The sequence below is a fragment of the Helicoverpa zea genome, chromosome 6, assembly GCF_022581195.2.
Source record: "Helicoverpa zea isolate HzStark_Cry1AcR chromosome 6, ilHelZeax1.1, whole genome shotgun sequence".
Lineage (NCBI taxonomy): Eukaryota > Metazoa > Arthropoda > Insecta > Lepidoptera > Noctuidae > Helicoverpa > Helicoverpa zea.
This window is the reverse complement of record NC_061457.1, coordinates 5,756,242-5,775,241: the sequence shown is the minus strand read 5'-3', so window position 1 is coordinate 5,775,241 and position 19,000 is coordinate 5,756,242. Positions and strand designations below refer to the sequence as shown.

Sequence of the window (19,000 nt, the reverse complement as noted above, 5' to 3'; positions counted from 1 at the left end):
GGCGCGCGGTCGGGCGGCGCGCAACAGATACGCCACAGGTTGGGCGGCCCGGGCCACCCGCGCCCACCCCCCGCGCCGCACACGCCAATTTACATCCTCATTATCGTCTCCGGAGTCAGCACCTCGCGCTGGCGTCCGTCACCACATCAGTCGCCGGCTTTTCCCAGTAAAAAGTCTCCTCATACCTTATTCAGTAAAATCTAATAAAGCGTTTATTTGGAAGCTTACAATTTTTCTTTGTGCCAGCTACTTTCTGTGTTATCGGATTTGTTTTGTTTCGTTACTTCGAATTATTCTGATATAATTTTGTTTATTTAGGAAATCCCTTTGAGGATAGCTGTAAAAGGGTCCCTTCCTACGTGGTCTGTGTTAAGAGCGTGAGTCACGGAAAACTATGTGTTTATTGAAAAGCTGTACCTAAATGTGGCGTTACCTAAAACCTGTATATAACTATTTAGAATCCAACCCTCTCTACACTGTCAAAATCAATATTATTAAATTGCCCATAAGATAATTTTATTACGCCCTTAAATACATTAGGATAATTCAATCTGAAAGTTTTATGTGTCGTAAAACACATTTAGTGTCGCAACTCTTCCATTAAGTGCGTATAACCACTCTGTGAAAGAATTTTAGTAATAAAATCTCGAAACTGTTTTTTTCTGATGACTTTAAGTACTTGTTCTAATGATTGCACAATTGTATAATGTTCCGAGCGTTGTTTTGTATTCAAGAGAGCGCGTCGTTGACGCTGTTTCTACTTAAAACTTCTAATTAATTTGGTAGGCCGACTTGTTAGCAAATTAATTCTGACTTTTTAAGTAAGAAAGAGGAACTGCGTGTGAATAATTGTTATTTGCTGACATTGGGCTGCCTCCCGTCTTTGTGGAGTGAGTGGAAATTGAAATGTCAACAAATGTAGGCCAGTTGCTTCATAAAGAACAGAAATTCGCTGTAAGGGTATATTTACTTAATTGACAGACAGAAATGTCGAGGACCATTCTGTGCCAAACCAATAGTTAGGCAATTTGGTATTGGATATTTCAATTTTATTCGGACAGCCATTTTTGGGACCAGCTGTGTAGCAAAATACAATATCGTTTTGTCAAATACAATTTATGAACTGCGTACATACAGCTTTTAACTTATAGTGCACAGTAAAAAATGCAAAAAAGGATCAGCATCGGTTATTATTTATCAACTCTATTTTCCATCCAATGTACATACTTTTAGTTTTAGCCTGTATGTAGGTTCTCAAATACCAGTTTTTAGTACAAGGTTCCAATGGCTTGTTTCGCAAAAAGATGGACATGTGTTGTTCTCATATCTAATACAAACTTTATGGGTTCATATTTAGTATTTTATGACGGGGGATATAATTAACTGTTGGTTTATCTGTTATCAACAAAATTATTTTACGATCATAAGCTATTGGCCTATTCTCGAGGTCGAAAATGTTAATGGCGTTGTAAACAGGCCTTTTGTGTACAATCTCCGTTTTAGCATAACGATGGCGAGAACAATAATTATCTCATTTCAGGAATCAAAATTTACTGCTCTTTTAAGCGATAAGTCAGTTATATTCCAATACGTGTAAGAGTCGGTTTGGTACCAAGTCACGTAATTTAGATACATGCAAACATGTCAATTCTTCTACCTAAATAGGTATAAAACTGGCTTAAAAATCCAATGCTTTGTACCACATTGAACGGGGTAGTCTTTTGGGAATTTCAAGGCCTTGAGAACCTAAAAGTCCCAAAGACACTGGACAGCACTTAGAGGACCTGTCCACGTTTTAAAAAGTATATACAAATTTTACTTACAAGTACCAGGTACAAGATGTAGAAGAAATTAATTACAGCCCTCCACCAAACCAAATAGTCCTCGTCAAACTCTTTACACTTTTTACATAAAATCCGGCCCCAATTAAAAATAACTAGAATTTTATTTGCTCGTTTCGTTCGTCTACGTAACTAAAAATGTTCGTTAACTCTAAACGAGGCCCGGCTGAGCTACGCGTGTTTCGTGCGGCTGTTAGTAACTCACTTGTTTCACATAAGGCCACCACTTTGAGGTTGCTGTTTGGCTTTTGTATAAAGGTAGCAAGAGCAGATCCCTTTGTCCTCAGCCCAGCCCAGAGGCCAACTAATGTGTAACCATCCATATTATGACAAAATATTCACATGTTTGCACAGCTATCTTAACTTCGCAATAACTTCTCAGACAGTAAACCTCCTGAGATTTATGCGGACTTTTATAAGTGGAATTTTTAAAGAGAAAAGGGTATGGAGATTACTCTTACGGGATTTGCTGAGGACAAGGAAGAATTCTCGTGAGGCGACGTAATTTTATATCTTTTTACAGTCCACCAAGCGCTGTGTTGATGAAAGCTGTGTAGTTCAGCATACTTTTTGTTAAACGAGGGTCATGTCAATTTGTGTATGTTTTCTTGACGTTATGCAGATAAAAATAGAGCTCATAATTACGTGTACGCCATGATTGATAGTATAACAAGCACTGTCAACAGTTTCTACGCTCTCACTGAAGCTTCCCTTTATGCAGCGTAATAAATGTTTGTAAATATGAACGCGAGACGTGTCTGTGTATACGTATGTATAAAAAACGTGTTCGCGTTTGCTTCTCTACAAGCTTTTATGAGAGCATGTACATTGAATTTAAATATGTGCAAATTGTGTTCCGAGTACGCAGTACCTATCCGAAGGTATCATTATAATGTAGTTACACTAATTCCTTCGCTGGCGTGCAGCGAGTATCTAACCTAGTAAAACGTAAATTATGGTAACTCTAATATGATTTCAGCGCCGGCGGTATCAAATCCGGGTAAGGCCGAGGTCACAAGTGCTTGCATTGGCTCTCATGTCGAGAAAGGCTCTCAGTAAGATTGTAAACGTATCGATTTCCATTACGAAAACACAGTAATGGAGCCAATGCGCGGACGATAAGAGTATTATTACGGGATTTTTCACGTTTCAGAAGCACGAAGTCACGGGAAATAGAACATGACAAACTGGGTGAACTGACCGTTTGAATGAACTCACTCGATAAAATGAATTGAACAGAACGTTGGTCAGCTGATTGTTGGGGAGTCCTATTTTGTGAACGATGTGACGTCAAGCGGCAGCTGTGTATTTAATAATATACAAATATATAATACACCTATTACAGCCAATTGAAAACAGAGGTAGGATGGTTTTTGGGTATGATGTGCCAATTTAGTTTAGTTAACCTTTATTTTGCTTGAGTATCAAACACACTTCACAGCTCAAAGTTTATGAAATGTTCGATAGCGAAAGGAACTTTTCTTTGTAACAAAAATGGCCTACGCCCTGCGGTTTATCTATCAATTCCCTTCACAGAATCCCGGACTAAAACCTAAAATTCAAATCCTACAGAAAAGGTTTATTACAAAACACTAAAATAAAGTGACAGCAATCATATCTACGGTTTTCACAAAGCCGTCATAAACTTTGCTCTAAAGGAATAAGACTGACAATGGCGTGTGTTTTGTCACAGGACAATCCCGCACACATGAAATTATGAAGCCTTCAGACCTTAGTATCATTAATCACGGCATTGTTACAGCATCAACAAAAGCAACCACAGGATTACTTCCTCTAGCATTCTTCTTGTATTTTATGGCGTCGTTTCACCGTTAAAAATAACAGCCATCACTTTATTTGACGTCAAGAACGGCGGTTCTTTGTTCTGGGTCATCGAAACAGCCCAACGAATTGGGTCAAAAGTATTCATGTACCTGTAATGTATTGAACATTTCTGACATAGGTTGTCGGTGTATATCATTATTGAGCGCGAGATGTATAAAGATGATGTAAAGGATAACCTTTCTTGAGAAGAAAATATTTTTTTTATTCTGTTGATGCTAATAACGATATACCATTTTTTAATAAAAAGAAGACTTATAAAGAGCAAGGGTAATACTCATATTCCTTTAATTGTAATACACAGACATATGTGTACGGTTTCCTGATTGGCTCGGGGTGCATTTGCGTCGGTTCATTAGTTTCACAACTCAACGTGAGAACTTGCATAATTACAAATGAAACTTGTTACTCTTTGCGCTGCGTAATTATGAAAGTTACCGACTAGCCTTATTCCCAGGAAAAGTTCAATTATACTGTTTTTGCATAGTTAGGCACTTAACTGATGGAAATGGACGAGCCTTTTTAGAATACCAATTTGTACTTGAACTATGTTTTAGCAAAAGTAAATATTTGGATACAAAAAAATATCTGAGTCCTTCGTCGTCGCTTTGGCGTTTATTGTTCAAAACATTTGAGTAAACAAAAAGATATCTCGTTAATTCAACATTTTTCACGAGAATTAAATAAAAAACATTTACTAAGCTTTTTTGTTTTTTGGTAATTTCATTGCCTTAATTTACGCAACGGAAAGTAGGTTCAGTTGTTTTGAAGACGAATTTTATTTTAAGACTTTTGGTGGATTTTGCGAGTTGTAAAATTGTACTTCCTCATAAAACTTTGCGAGTGACAACGTATACCAGTAAAAGTAGGTATCTACGGGAACTCGAAGTACACGCCCAATAAAAAGCGCAAAGACTCACGTAGGTGTACTTGCTACGTGCGTAGCAGCCTTATTACGATGCTACGAATGCTACGAGCTACGTATGCAGCCTCTGTCATGCTATCGATAAACACAAGAGAATTTTAACGATAAAATAATGAGACGTGCTTTTCTATACAGCCTTTGGCAAGGCTGAAGAGAAAAATTGTTATCGGAGGCCGATAAATAAAAAGGGAATTTTATACCGTAAAGTAGGATCGTAAAATTAAAAACTTTGTCCTAGAATAAAATCGAAACCAATAAAAGCAACTTTTACTAAGACGTGCTTTTTAATAAGACTCGAACTGACATAATGCCTACCTGAAATACAAACTGAAAACTATGCCGTAAACGTTCTCTATTTTCTAAAATTCGTATTAAATGTTGCTATCACCTTAGTATCACATTGGTAAGTACGTAGGATGAACAATAAATATGTTTTATCAATGTAAATATTTTTACCTACATAGGTATAAATACGGCCTTCCTAGAAGTGTTAGTGGGATTTTGTCAATAATTTACACATTAGGGTTTCTAATAGTTCTACGATAACAGTGATAAGTGACAAGGCCGCTGTTAATAGCGATAGTCAAACCAATTTCCCAATACATTACGAACGTACCTTCACAACAACATCCTGGAATGTGAAAGAGCCATAAAAACGAAAACATTCAATGAAAGTACATTCTTATTTAAATCAGTTTGAATAATAATATTTTAGAACAAAAAACTGCTATTGAGATTCCAATGACAGTCCCTGGATATTAGTCTAAATGTAGCACTTGTTATGGGGAAATAGTGCGGAAATTATTAATAATGCGAACAACCGAATGTTGGAAGGAAAGATAAGAGGAGAGAGTTTAGAGGGAGTACATGGATGCAATTAAAAAGATAAAGAGAAATTATTAATATATCGATACAATAGCCACACTAACTAGAACTGCAATGTGATGATTAAGTTTATGAGTGTTAAATTAATGAAGATTCAGCGCAGCATGTCTTCTTCTATACGGTCCTATTTCACGTCATCTCTAAAGTAACGCTAGTAACTAACAATTTTTGCAGCACTATGGTCTCTCACACCATTCATCTATACATATATTATCATCATAGGCACCTATATTAAAAAAAAAACAATAAAATCTCATAGACATAGAAGCCTCGAAATTTCCAAAAACAAAAGTGAAACAATAGTCATACCATTGGGTTGTGCAATGTGTAACAACAACCTACTGTTCTCAAAGGGGAATTTATCTCTACAACTGAACATGAGTAGCGAAATATTAAAAAGCAGTTTCAGTTATTATAATAGGCAGCCATTTTATCTGGCGACTGGCGAGGCGTTAACTGTTGTGTGGCGCGTTGGACCGTTGCACCTTTCACAATATTTTTCTTTTTGTTGTGTTACAATACACCTTTGTGTCCAGTGTGTCGTTATGAGAGAACGGGTGGAATAGTGTGCCAAAGTGATTGTTAACTGCTTGTGAATTGAATGTACAGGTACCATTTTGGTCATACCTAACCATTATGGTACGATTATATTAACCTACCCTCCGCAGTAGTACCTAATGGGATAGATAGGTTTACAATGAAGCCACTATTCAGTTAAATTTATGAAAAGTAAACAAATATGTTTGATGAAAGTTATTATATGTTTTTGAGTTACGTTTGTGGAATCAATAGACTATTTCAGTTATGAATTATGATAGAAAATCCACATGAATTTTGTCGTTTCTGCTGAGTATTGTCGATAGTAAGTAATTCTAAATTATCTGCGGAGAAACGTTGTCATGTTCGTGATTACATAATTAATCGAAATGATGAGAGACCAAGACCCGAATTGCGGTTATCGACCACAGTTCAGATTCATGTAACTACCTAAACAAGAAGGCCAAAATCGGATGGTGCCACGAAAATGTCTTTTGAATCTTCTACGATATCGCACTAAAATTATGGAGGTGAAATATGTGTGTGTGTATTTATGTTACATCCTCTCGCGCAAACGGTTGAACGGGTTTTGATGAACCTTGACAGTAATATAAAGAAAGCAATAAAGTTACGTCAGAATAACTTATAGAGTAAGTAGGTAATTTTTCTGTGGGTGTGGGAAGTAGTTCCCTCAGCAACCAGGTGAAATCGCTGGCGAAAGACTGTATCTAAACAATAAAACTCTAAAAAAATAAAAATAATCAAGTAGGAACAAAACTCCTGGAATAAAATCACAAATAACAACATTGTTGCCCCGTAGCAACAACCCATTTTAAATCATTACGACAAGATGTATTGGCTTAATTAAGATAACAAGAAAAACGACGGACATAGGAACAGATTTTCCGATAAGTATCTAAAATCTTTTTTTCAACATTCAACATTAATGGATTAAATGGATGTACCCAATTACTTTGGATCAAATCAAATGTAATAGAGTTGGATGTTTAGGTACTACATTATTACTTCCACATTCGATGTTTTTAGAAGAAAATAGGTAAAGGAAAATATATTCTTCAGATAGATTGTACAGAAGCAATTTAGTAAATATTAATTAACTTTATAGCATCATAACTTCATATCACGTTTTATTAACGAAACATGCGCAGCATCTTATAACATAAAACACGTAAAACAAAGTGCTAATTAATCTACAGGCCATTAATATGCAAGTCAAGTCATGGTGAAAAAATTAATTAACTAATTATACCGTTTAATATTGAGTAATTTGTCTGCAAAAGCAATTAAGTATGAGACTAATTACGTACGCGGCTGAGGACGTTGTGAGGCTGAGAAGCCTGAAGAAAAATCAACTCATGATTTAAAAAATCGCACACTGAGACTAAACAATCGGCCGACAGTTGACTCGATGGTTGGCAATTTTTTAAAAGAAATTCTTGATTCCAATCAAAGTTTTCAGTCGGTCGTAAAGGTCGGCAAGTAAATAGAATAAAAATGTGCGAAAATTAGAACACCATATTAAAGTCAGTCATTACAAACAACCGAAATTCTCCCTTGAAAACTGACAGCTGTAAACTGATCAAAACATTCGATACTCCTCACTTTATCTCTGCTTTACACATGATGTTGTGAATTAAGTATAAAAACGAAAAATGACTCCTGTGGTTAAACCACTGAATGGATTAGGTTATTTTTTTAGAATTCGCCAAAGAATATCATAATTATATGCGATAGGTTTAAATGTGATTGTGAACGACACGCCCTGTATACACGGCGGCTTTAAACCAAACCATCCATAACAGTATGTTTATTGATATGCCTATTACCTGTACCTAAAGCTTTATATTCTCTACGCCGTATTGTTTTATAATTGTTCGTTTCCATAAGAATACCGTTGCTATTGGAGAGCAGAAAAAACCAGAGCTGCAATCATTTCGCAACTAATAAAACGAACAGCGCACTTCACCAACGCTGCCAGACACTTACATGCATTCCAATCTCGTTTTAATGAGGAAATACAAGTTGTTCAGTGCAAGTAAGAAACGGCAATATTTGCCACAATAACTGCCTTGTTTAGGAACATCATCTTCCGGGAAAAAGACTCGGAAGATGATGTTCTTATATACAAGCAGAAACATTACGGCGTAGAATATAAAGCTCCTAGGTATAGGTAATAGGCATATCAATAAACATACTGATTGATAAAATATTGTAGTGAAATAGTACCTACTCAAAAGCCAACATTACATAATATTATTGAAGGAAAGGGAGATACTACGTTAAGGAGGTCAGATACTTGGTAATCGCTTCATCTTTTTTTGGTTGTCTGGTTGGAATGGATTAGAACATTGTTAGAAAGAGGCTAGACATATTTATTTATTTATCTACATACATTTACCATTACAGGTTAGGATAATTCTGCCTTAATTACACATTCATATTTAAATTATGATGATGATAGAAGGTGGTTTGATAACCAACATCATATGTATTTCGAAAATTGCATCACTTAGGTAAAAGGTACATGAATTTCACCTTTTCAGCCATCGAATTTATTAGGTTGAAACATTAATTCACCTTTAGATAAGTACCTAAACCAGGCAAAAGTTGTGTTGATCCGGGTTTGTGTGTTTGTGTATATGTGATTAATGTTTATAAACGCATTCGCAATACACGGGAATCCCAACGTACTTTAAGCGAACTGAAAACAAACAAGCTTTTCATCCTTTAAAAACAAAGACATCATAAAAATCGATGTGTTCACATTAAAGCAAGTTTATGTTGATCAAAATCTAAAGTTTCCATTGAAGTAAGGTGCTTAATTCATAAGTAACTCTAGTGAGACTGTTCACCAATTTTCCATTTCTTGGCGGATTATAGATACCTGTCTCGTGAGTAAAGTACCTACGCAGAGGCTTGACTCAAAAATATTGCCGTCTACATAACTTGCTCGAAAGGCTGTTGAAACGATCTCAAAAATGTAATTTCGGAACTTACAAGTTTGTTGATCCTGCGATGTTACACCACACTATAAGGTAGTGTGAAACTTTAAAGTTGAGTCTAGGGTTAATGCCTTAAATAGAAAGGATGAAGACTTTTCTAATAAAGTACGGTCCATTGCTCCTACAGACCTAGACGATTGAATTTGGTCATCCTTGGAAATGTTCATTAACGTTCAACGTGTCAAAAGCAATAAGATCGTCTAGACGAAGAAAAGTTACATTACTTCTTTGTATTGAATACAAAAGCCTGTTAATTACTACATTGCTATTTTCGCCTTTACTAAGTAATGCTGTTTGTATCTATTACTTTTCGCCGAGAAACTGCTGAAGTGTTCAGTTCATGAGCTTATGGAATATATCTATTGAAATTATGGGACGACAAACAATACCTACTCTGATAGTGAATTAGAAAGTTATAATACTAATTTCAGTAAGTAAATATCATAAGACTACAAAAATAGCATTGAAAAAATAGTCAAAACGTTCGCATAACTGCCCTAACTGAACTCGTAGCGTCGTAGCAAACTGCTACGATACGCCGCGTAGCCTTTCCTGACGCATCTAGCATTTTTTTGTAAAGGTCCATCCATTGCTTACACAAAAATTAACCAAGAGTTACTTAGTTAGAAATGGGTATATTATATTGGTATGGGCATATTTACATGCCATCAATTTAGCAGAACTCGTACCTATTATGGATAATAACCAACTGATAAACAACCTTTTTTTTAGGAACTCCCAGATTAAATTGACTTACTCAGGAATAGAATACGCGACCACCTTGACCGGCGTGGCAAGCAGATAGGTAAACCAACTAAGTACGATGCCATCTGGTCCAGGAAAATTATTGGAATAAAATTATGAAAATGTAAATTAGCTCCTAGATATTTGAAAATAGTTTCGAAAGCTACGTTAAAATGATGTTGGCGAAGTTAAAATGAAGTTATCGCTATATCTTGCAGTTGTATCAGTAAGTTTGCCGTCATATCGCCGTGATAGGTATCTAAGTTTTGTTGCTCGACTTTATCGTTGAAGTGCAGAAACACTAACTATTTGACTTAAATTGATGATAAACATTTGAAATGTATCTAAGTTTGACTTTTAGTGGTTATACAGCCCTATGACATTATGATGAAAGCTTCTCAATATCGAAGCGTTACATAGTTAAATCTTAAAGATGACTAGATTCGTACTTTCCTCCGTATGAAACAGCCGCTACAAAACATTTATCAAAATCAAGCAAACTACAATGCTCCCATGTTATTGTCAATGAAACCAGTTACGAAGTAATTTTACTAGGTAATAATGCCCTTCAAACTAAAACACATGTGTTTAATTAAACCTTAACTCACTTGACGTACGATTAGACTAAGAAGCTAAGACTAACGCCCTAGGGTCGGGTTTGAGAGCACACATAGGTACAAATCTACAAGGGTCGGGTTTGAGAGCACATCATCATCCTCCGAGCCTTTTCCCAATCATGTTGGGGTCGGTTTCCAGTCTAACCGGATTCAGCTGAGTACCAGTGCTTTACAAGAAGCGACTGCCTATCTGACCTCCTCAACCCAGTATCCCGGGCAACCCGATACCCCTTGGTTAGACTGGTGTCAGACTTACTGGCTTCTGACTACCCGTAACGACTGCCAAGGATGTTCAATGACAGCCGGGACCTACAGTTTAACGTGCCATCCGAAACACAGCCAATGGTGTCTAAGATATACTAAGAAAGTACATACAAACTTAGAAAAGTTGCATTGGTACTTGCCTGACCTGGGATCGAACCCGCGCCCTCGTACTTGAGGTTGGTCCTTTACCCACTAGGCCACCACGACTCTTACTTTGACTTGACTTTGAGAGCACACATACGTACAAATCTGTACATGTGCCTTCTACACATACACACAGACGTCAGGTAGGAATCGAAGGAAAAGTTTGAGCTGGAAACTTCAGGCGGAGTTTGTTGAAATCCTTGTGTAACTTTCAGTAGGATACAGTGGTTGTCACAGGTATGAAGGCGAATAGGTACATCTTAATATTGTACTGAGGCATAAATATTATAACATATCTATATATATCTAATTATATATCATTTTAATCTGTAAAATATTGCTTTCTCATATTTTGATCACTAAATATAATAATAAGGTTAATAACAGCGTTTTCGAATTGGCGGGTTTTCCTCGCGACACTGAACTAATCGGGCGATGTCGCTCGGAAAATCCGGTAATGAGAAAAGGCTATACGTTTTTTTTACGAACTGACAATTTAAATCGATAAACCACGTGGTTATACGATGACTACTCATCAACGCCACGGACGAAACGTTGTTTTTCAAATTGTAAAGAGACAAATTATCCGCAAGTTCATCCTAACAACGTTTAGCTACGCAGCCTAAATAAACCTTGATGATATACCTCTAAAATAATTTCCCGTTATTTTCTGAACAGCAGGGGACTAGATTTTAGCTAATCCCCGCACAGTATACATTAACAAACTTATTTACTCTCCCTATGTACTCTACCTTATATACTCCCCGTATGTACTCTCCCTTTGTAGTCCTTCATGTTCTCCCCCTTCGTTATCCCTTATGTACTCTCCTTTTGTAATCCCTTATGTACTCTCCGTATGTAATCCCTTATGTGCTCTCCCTTTGTAGAGAATATATCATTATCACTGTTTGATACTAAACAATTAACATGTATATTCTAACAATAAAACGAACATCGATTTTGAATCAATTCATGTATTAAACTAAAGTCTCAAATCACAATTCATTCATCGTTAAATAACTTGTAAAGTTTACATCAAACATAACTTGCATAATTGCTTGTACAATACATACCAGGATCTTATTCAATAAAACAAAATGCATGGTTTATGACAACAGTCGACCTATACGTTTCACTGGTGATTTTGCTTACAATAGGTACAGACAAAAGGCACTGAGTTGTGTGAAGCGTCAAATATAACTCTGTTATGAATTGTGAAGACTAAACAAAGAGTATGATGTCCGTGGACACTTATTCCATAATTAAAATCACGAATAACGTGTGTTCAAAGGTATTTGCATTGTGTAAATCTAGCAATCTACCATTATCTTCGCTGTGCAATAGTGTTTATATCTAGCTTAGGCTAGAGGTAGGCTTAATTCTCGTTATAAAATCAATTCCTATCTCTTAACCGATAGTGACGTAAATCTAATTTGTACCATGAAATGCAGATTGACTACTTATCATATTGTCTAACGTGAGCAGTATATTATCAAACATGTCTGTGTTTTAAAATATCACTACATACATCTTCTAACACTTTCTAAATTTTCTAATTTCTGATTAATTTTTAAAATGTATACCAATTATAATTTTAAACTATCCAACATAATTATCTCAATTGACAAAGTGTGAACACATCAGAATAAACTTGTTAATACAAAACAAACCATTGTCATAAACTTAGCCAATTTGAAAATACATAATGGAAGGAACATCAATAGTATTCTAAATCATAAAGGAATATGTAATACTACTAAACTAGCTAAGTAATTCTAGACAAACAAAATCACTGGATCTCTAATAAATTACATTTCTAAGGGTAAGGATTAAAACATTCCAAACACGCCCTTTTATAAAGGAGCTCACTGGAGATGGCCAATCTCACATGTCTAGATCAAATATGAGATCATTTTTGAACATAACTTCTAAATATTTGCCTTTGTTTAATTTGTCAGGATCGTAGAGTTGAGTGTTGTGTTGAATTGTATCGCAGGTGACGGGTTCCCGCTTAGTTTGTGCTGGCTTCGATGGCTCCGACTCCCATATGTCGGCTTCGGACTTACGTTCGTTTTCTCCATTGCCAACAATGTTGAACACGGAATCATTTTCGTAGGATCCTTCACCCTCGTTATTGTTTTCACTGTAGCCATCATCGTTGGTTGGGTTAAAGATGCCTTCATCGGGAGTGTTCTTGCATTCAGATTCTGCATCAGACGTGTCGGCCAGACCGCTGTCACGGCGAGGCTTCAAGACTGACTTCAACCTCGGCTTCAAGCTCTGAAATTAGTTAAAGGTTAAATTTACTGAATAGTTAATCTAAAAATGTACGGAAGATTACGTAAAGAAATTACTTTATGGGTAGTGCTGAAACTTTTCCCATATCACATGAACATGCGTTATTTACGATACTGATAAATTGCGTGACGCATTCCTACCTATACTAAACTTATTAGGTATACAAACAACAGTACAAGCACAATTTCTATCTCAGGCCCAATAACACATTCTTATCACATCCTTGTTAGTAACAATAGGTAACTGAACTTTACGATGATACATTAGCACGGTAAAAATGATGAATTACTAATGAATACGCAAATATTTTCAGTTTCAGTTCGCAAGAATATTTCCACTAGAATTGGCCTTGAATTATTGGCGTAAATTGATAAGCAATTAATCACAGCATTATTGAAACATTATTCTACCGCCCTTGAACTGTTTGGCTTACCTACGATATTGTTTACAGTGTTATCGTATCACTTGTGGAAACAACACTGTAAGGCGAGCTGCAGTATTATGTAACAACAATGCACAATATGCAAATGTTTTGATTACTTTCTGATACTATAAAATAACTTCCACTCGTTTGTTTTTGTTAGTAAAATTTTATATTTACGATCCTTTTACATGCAAGTACCTGGGTATCGGAGCCATTCGGGCTAGGGGACATAGATTGTTAAAGGATTTTAAGTAGATATGTGCCTACCTGAGAGGTGTTAGTAATGTCATCTTCAGCTTCACTCTCGCTCTTCCGCCGGTCTTGACTACGCTTTTTACTTTTTTTACGTTGATTCTTCTTTTTCTGCCCCTCAATAGATGAGTTGTACCTGGAAGACACATTCATCCATTTATAGCTACAGCTATGATGGAAAATTACGTACGGTTTGTTTAATAATATATCTTATCTTAGTAGCAAGTCAATACAAAACAAGTGATACTGCATAGATTAGGGTCCAGCTAAAGATAAGCCTACATGGATAATTTTTATATTTAAACTTGCATAACAGAAAGTTTTTATTGGACCACTTCTACTCCAAATTTAGAATAAAGTTCATTGAAGCTACTGATGATAATTTATTCCGAATTAATAATAGGAATTATTTTTATCAGTGCCTTTCCGTTAATAACATTCTACCAAACACAACTACAGCCTGATAACCTACATTGATAAATTGACTTAGCATAACAAATGATTGTTTATTATTGAGTAAAATACTTTCAGTATTTCAGCTCACCTGTAAAATTGTCTTGCAATGACATCACTAAACCTAACAGTCTTTTTTAAGCTTGACTCCTCTGGAATACAATCAGAGCTGATGTAGTCCATAGAAGAGGCAATGTCACCTGCACTGGACTCTGAATAGCTGCGCATCATGTTTGGCTTACGCAGTATGCTTTTGGCACCATTCTCACAGCTGCCGGACTCCGTGAACACAATATCTTTATCCATTGATGTTGGAGACTCAAAGTCATCATCTTCATCATACTCTATGTGACTGGATGACACAACTATGTTTGTCTCAGTTCCGCAATTGGTTACCTCAACAACTGGGGTAACTGACTCAGCTTCAGAAACTTCAGGCTTTTCTTCTATCTTTGTCTTTTTAACCTGAGTAGCATCAAAGCTCTCACAGGTCATGGAATCCTTATTTAGGCCAATATGGAATTTGTGGGGAACAGCCCCAGCTAGTTCCAACTGTAATATGACATTGTTGTCCCATGCCTCTCCTGTTACATTATCAAACTTAACATCCTCATCAAATGTGATGATAGCTGCATAGTGCACAGGTACAAAGCCAGCACCAACAGAGGTGAACTTGATGATAATCTCATTACCATTATTTTTTACCTTCACAGAGTCCGGCTCAGTGTTTTTAACATGGAATGTTAAAGCTACAATGTCATCCAATACATTGTGTGTGTAGGGAGGCAGTATGTAACCAAATGAGGAATCTAAAAATGCTTCAGAGTTACTGGTACTAGTGTTACAGGGCTCAGAGGGTACCACAGTTTCAGCAGACGATGATGACAACTCTACAATTAAGTTGGAGTTAGAATTGTAATTATCTTCATCACTTTGAGAACCTGAATTTTCTTCACTTTCAACACCACTGTCTACTTTGAGAGAGTTTTCATTATTACTGGTAAAGTTCTTTTTTATCACTGGTAAAGTCACTATTAACATGTGTTTGGTTTTATCAAACTTGGCAGTCCCACATTCATCATTAACGGAATAAGGCAGTGTGATATCAAGTTTATATTTAGCAGGTTTTTCTGATGCCAAGTGTAAATGTTTCTCTTGAACATCCAAGGTACAGTCTTTAGTAGACGACAGGAGTGGGAGGTACACTTCCACAACTATCTGGCTAGGAATAGCACTGTACTGTTTACAATCCTTCTCAAAGGTGAAGTCTTGAAGATCTACATTTTTCTGTTGCTTGATGACATACTTTGGAATCGTATAACCATTTTTAGATGAATGAGCAAACTCTGTATTTTTCCTTGCTTTCCTAACAACTGGTTTTGATGTTTCTTTTGGGGGCTCAGGCTCAGTTTCGTTTTGTGAATAATTCCTTTGAGGATAAAGTTTTTCAATCATTTCGGGTGTAAGGCTTGCCATTTCTTCCTCTCCTGGAGGTTGATAGTTGGGGTCTTCTTTCCTGATCACAGCAGCAGTACTCATGCCTTTGTATTGCGATTTGGGAAACCGGCAGTTGTTACTGTCAAGGTGAATGTTATAAGTTTTTACCAACGCATCAAAGGCGGTTTTGTTGACCAAGTCCCGGAACTGTTTGTTAACCTCAGCCATGCGGAGAGTGTCCGGATGGAAAATTACGTCGTAAATGATGCAACGTTGTTTGTTTTGGTCGTAATCCTCACGCGGTGGTATTATTGAGTATGGTATTTGCCAGTTCATGCCTCTCTTGCCATCAACTACTTCCACCTTGTATGTCGGTTTGCCGACGTTATCATTGCTACAAATATTAATGAAGGCTTTCCTATCGCCGGCGACACTTGTTTTGATAACATAACCTCCCTTCGGATTGAGGAACTTTACATCGTAGCCTCGTTCCTTCTCAAGTTGGGTCATTTCTTTTTGATAAAGTTCTTGGTTAGCCGGGTCACGTATTTCTTCGCAGTACTCCGCTAAAAGATCTCGAAATTTCTTAGTCTTCATAGCGTCTTGTATGGTCTCTAAATCTTCTCTGGTAAGTCGAGTTTCATCATCACGAGGTTTTACTCCCGTTGCCATTTTGTTTAGCGTTCCTTGACTGATTTATAAATAAACACAAAATACGCATCCACAAAATTATTTTCAGCTGACGATTGACGACGACGAATGATAAGAATAATGCAATGTTGTTCGGCTAAAAAAACTGGACTACTTGTTTAGTTTATGGTACAGAATTGCCACACGCAATCAGAAACGTTAATCGGGATACCAGACTGTTAAAAAATAACACCCCTAGTCATAGTAGTCATTACAAAGTCAAAGTCAAAGTCAAAGTATCTTTATTGTGGGCATATGTAAGTTACAGATCTTAACAATATATTTGAGTATCAATATGTCCTGCCTAATAGGCATACAATAATTTACATGGGTAGGTATTGGCACTACAATTGATATTTGGTCAACAGTTTAAGAAATCTTGGATCGTGTAGTACGCTTTATCGATTAAAAATGTTCTTAATTTATTTTTAAATACTGGAAGTTCCTTAGTGTCTAGTATTTTAAGGGTCAATTCCCACTGAAAGAACAGCGGCCGGCAGCGGCCGTAAGAGCACGGAAAATGTAAGAGCGCGGCGCGGTGCGGCGCCGCGCGGCCCGCCGCGCTTGCGCTCAATCCCTTGCAATTACGGCCGCTGCTCTTTCAGTGGGAATTGACCCTAATAGGTATTTTGTTGTATATTTTTGATGCCATTCTAAAGAACAAAATTCCAATTACGTAATCATGGTTTTGTTTTGATGAATTATACAGTAATTTTATAATGTACCTATAGAGTTAAAGGAAAATACACAAGAATATGAGTGTGACGTAAATTTATATTCTATAGTCAGTGTCAAATAAAGTCCCTCAATTAATATTGGTTTTCCTTGCATAAATTACTATATCTTCTATGTAAATCTACCTCAATGGATCAGAGCACTCAAAATTGGTATAATAATTCCGGGTTCAATGGTAGTATTTTTTTAAATAGCAACATAAACCATAGAGAATCAATCAAGCTAAAAATAAATAGCATCACGCATGTGATGTTATTTATTTCAGTTAAACCTTTTCGAATTCCATTTTATTAGTATTTTTGTAAACGCTTTATATAAAAGATACATTCACAAAAAGCCTAAATATTCCTAAAAGTTTGACTTTTTACATCACAGAGCCAAAATATAACAATGCTTAAAAAAAACCAGGCTAAGAGCATTTGGGCTACGCTCAGTGTATTGTTCCGTAGTTTCCCGTTTATAGCCCATAGCAATCTATCCCATAGGACTCTATCAACTCAGAAAAAAACTTAATAACGTAGCCCAAAGTACAGTGACGTCTCTCAGAAAATTGGGTTACTAAAAACTAGACGTTTTCATAAATTATAATAGTCCCGAGATATTTTCAAATCTACGGACCTGCGGACTACAGAACCCTAAAAACATAGATATAATATTACTAAACAAGATTGCGCACGCTCAAAATATATATTTACGAAAATGAACTCTATTCTAACGCAATAAGGTACTAAATTGGTTGTATAATACACAGAGGCAAATCCGAGCCGAGAGGGATAGTTCGAACGGAGGCTATTTGTCTCTTTCTAACACCTTGCCAGCATAAAAAAATGTTGTGATCAAAAGTTTTGTCTTCCCAAAAACAATTGAATCACTTATATTTTTATCTTATTTTAACAATTGTAAGTCAACAAATTAATAACAATCGCATTAATTTATTCGTATTTATTATTAAAAGATAAACAACATAAATTTTTATTTTGCTTTTTTTTATTTTCTAGCGGTAACCCTGAACATTCTTGGCGCGTAATCAGCATTTAAAATTTTGTTTAAATTTTTTTGTATTAAATCAATTTAAACTATTAAAATGGAGAAAAAGTGTTGCGTTTCTACTTGCAAAAGTGAATCCTATGGTGGTTGCAATATATCGTTCCACAGGTTAGCTAATATAGTTCGGCCATTCAGAGAATGCGTTCCTGACACGTCGCGATTGAACTGACGACGTAACTTTGCAATGGCGTTGCAGTTACGATAAAAATATTTTTGCTGGTTGTTTACCGTTTTAACAATTGAGGAGCATTAAAACAACATTATTATATCAATAATCAATGAATGTAGTTACGTCGTCAGTTCAATCGCGACGTGTCAGGAACGCATTCTCTGAATGGCCGAACTATAATAACATTTTCGTAAACCAAACAACTAGGGTGCCCATGAATTCTTGTAACGAGTCAAAATATGGGTGATGGATTTTAAAACTGTTGTACTATTGTTATAGCTTCCCAAAAAATGAAGAAAGGCGACATAAATGGCTCAGCAGTCTATATATGAAGTAGAAATACAAAAAAAACAGTCTTCACTTCGAATCTTCCTGCTTTTATACTGCTAATTTCCGCGAATTATTAAAAGCCTTTATTAGTATCTTAAGGTCACAAACTGCGTAAGTTAAAACTTCAATACTAATCTGTGTTTAATAATCTTAGCAAATTCGGATTTGTCTCACATAGCTTAATCTCATAGTCACCCTATTAGAAAGGGACAGACAGCCTCCGTACTAACTGTTTCACTCGGCTCGTTTTAGGATCACTTTGTTTGGGTTTATATGCGCAGTCCTGTTTACTAATATTATGTCTATGCCTAAAAATGACTATGACAGACAGATGTTGACAGCA

At 36.2% G+C, this 19,000-nt stretch overlaps 1 protein-coding gene across 1 annotated transcript; it reads right to left on the bottom strand.

Annotated features, from left to right (window-relative positions):
* Positions 1–11,780: 11,780 nt before the first annotated feature.
* Positions 11,781–16,481, bottom strand: LOC124631253 (protein kintoun). The gene is made up of 3 exons (XM_047165532.1): positions 14,341–16,481; positions 13,812–13,932; positions 11,781–13,102 (listed from the first exon to the last, which is right to left on the bottom strand). Exons 1-3 carry the CDS (start codon positions 16,356–16,358, stop codon positions 12,707–12,709), a joined length of 2,535 nt encoding a protein of 844 aa, XP_047021488.1. The 5' UTR covers positions 16,359–16,481; the 3' UTR covers positions 11,781–12,706.
* Positions 16,482–19,000: the final 2,519 nt, after the last annotated feature.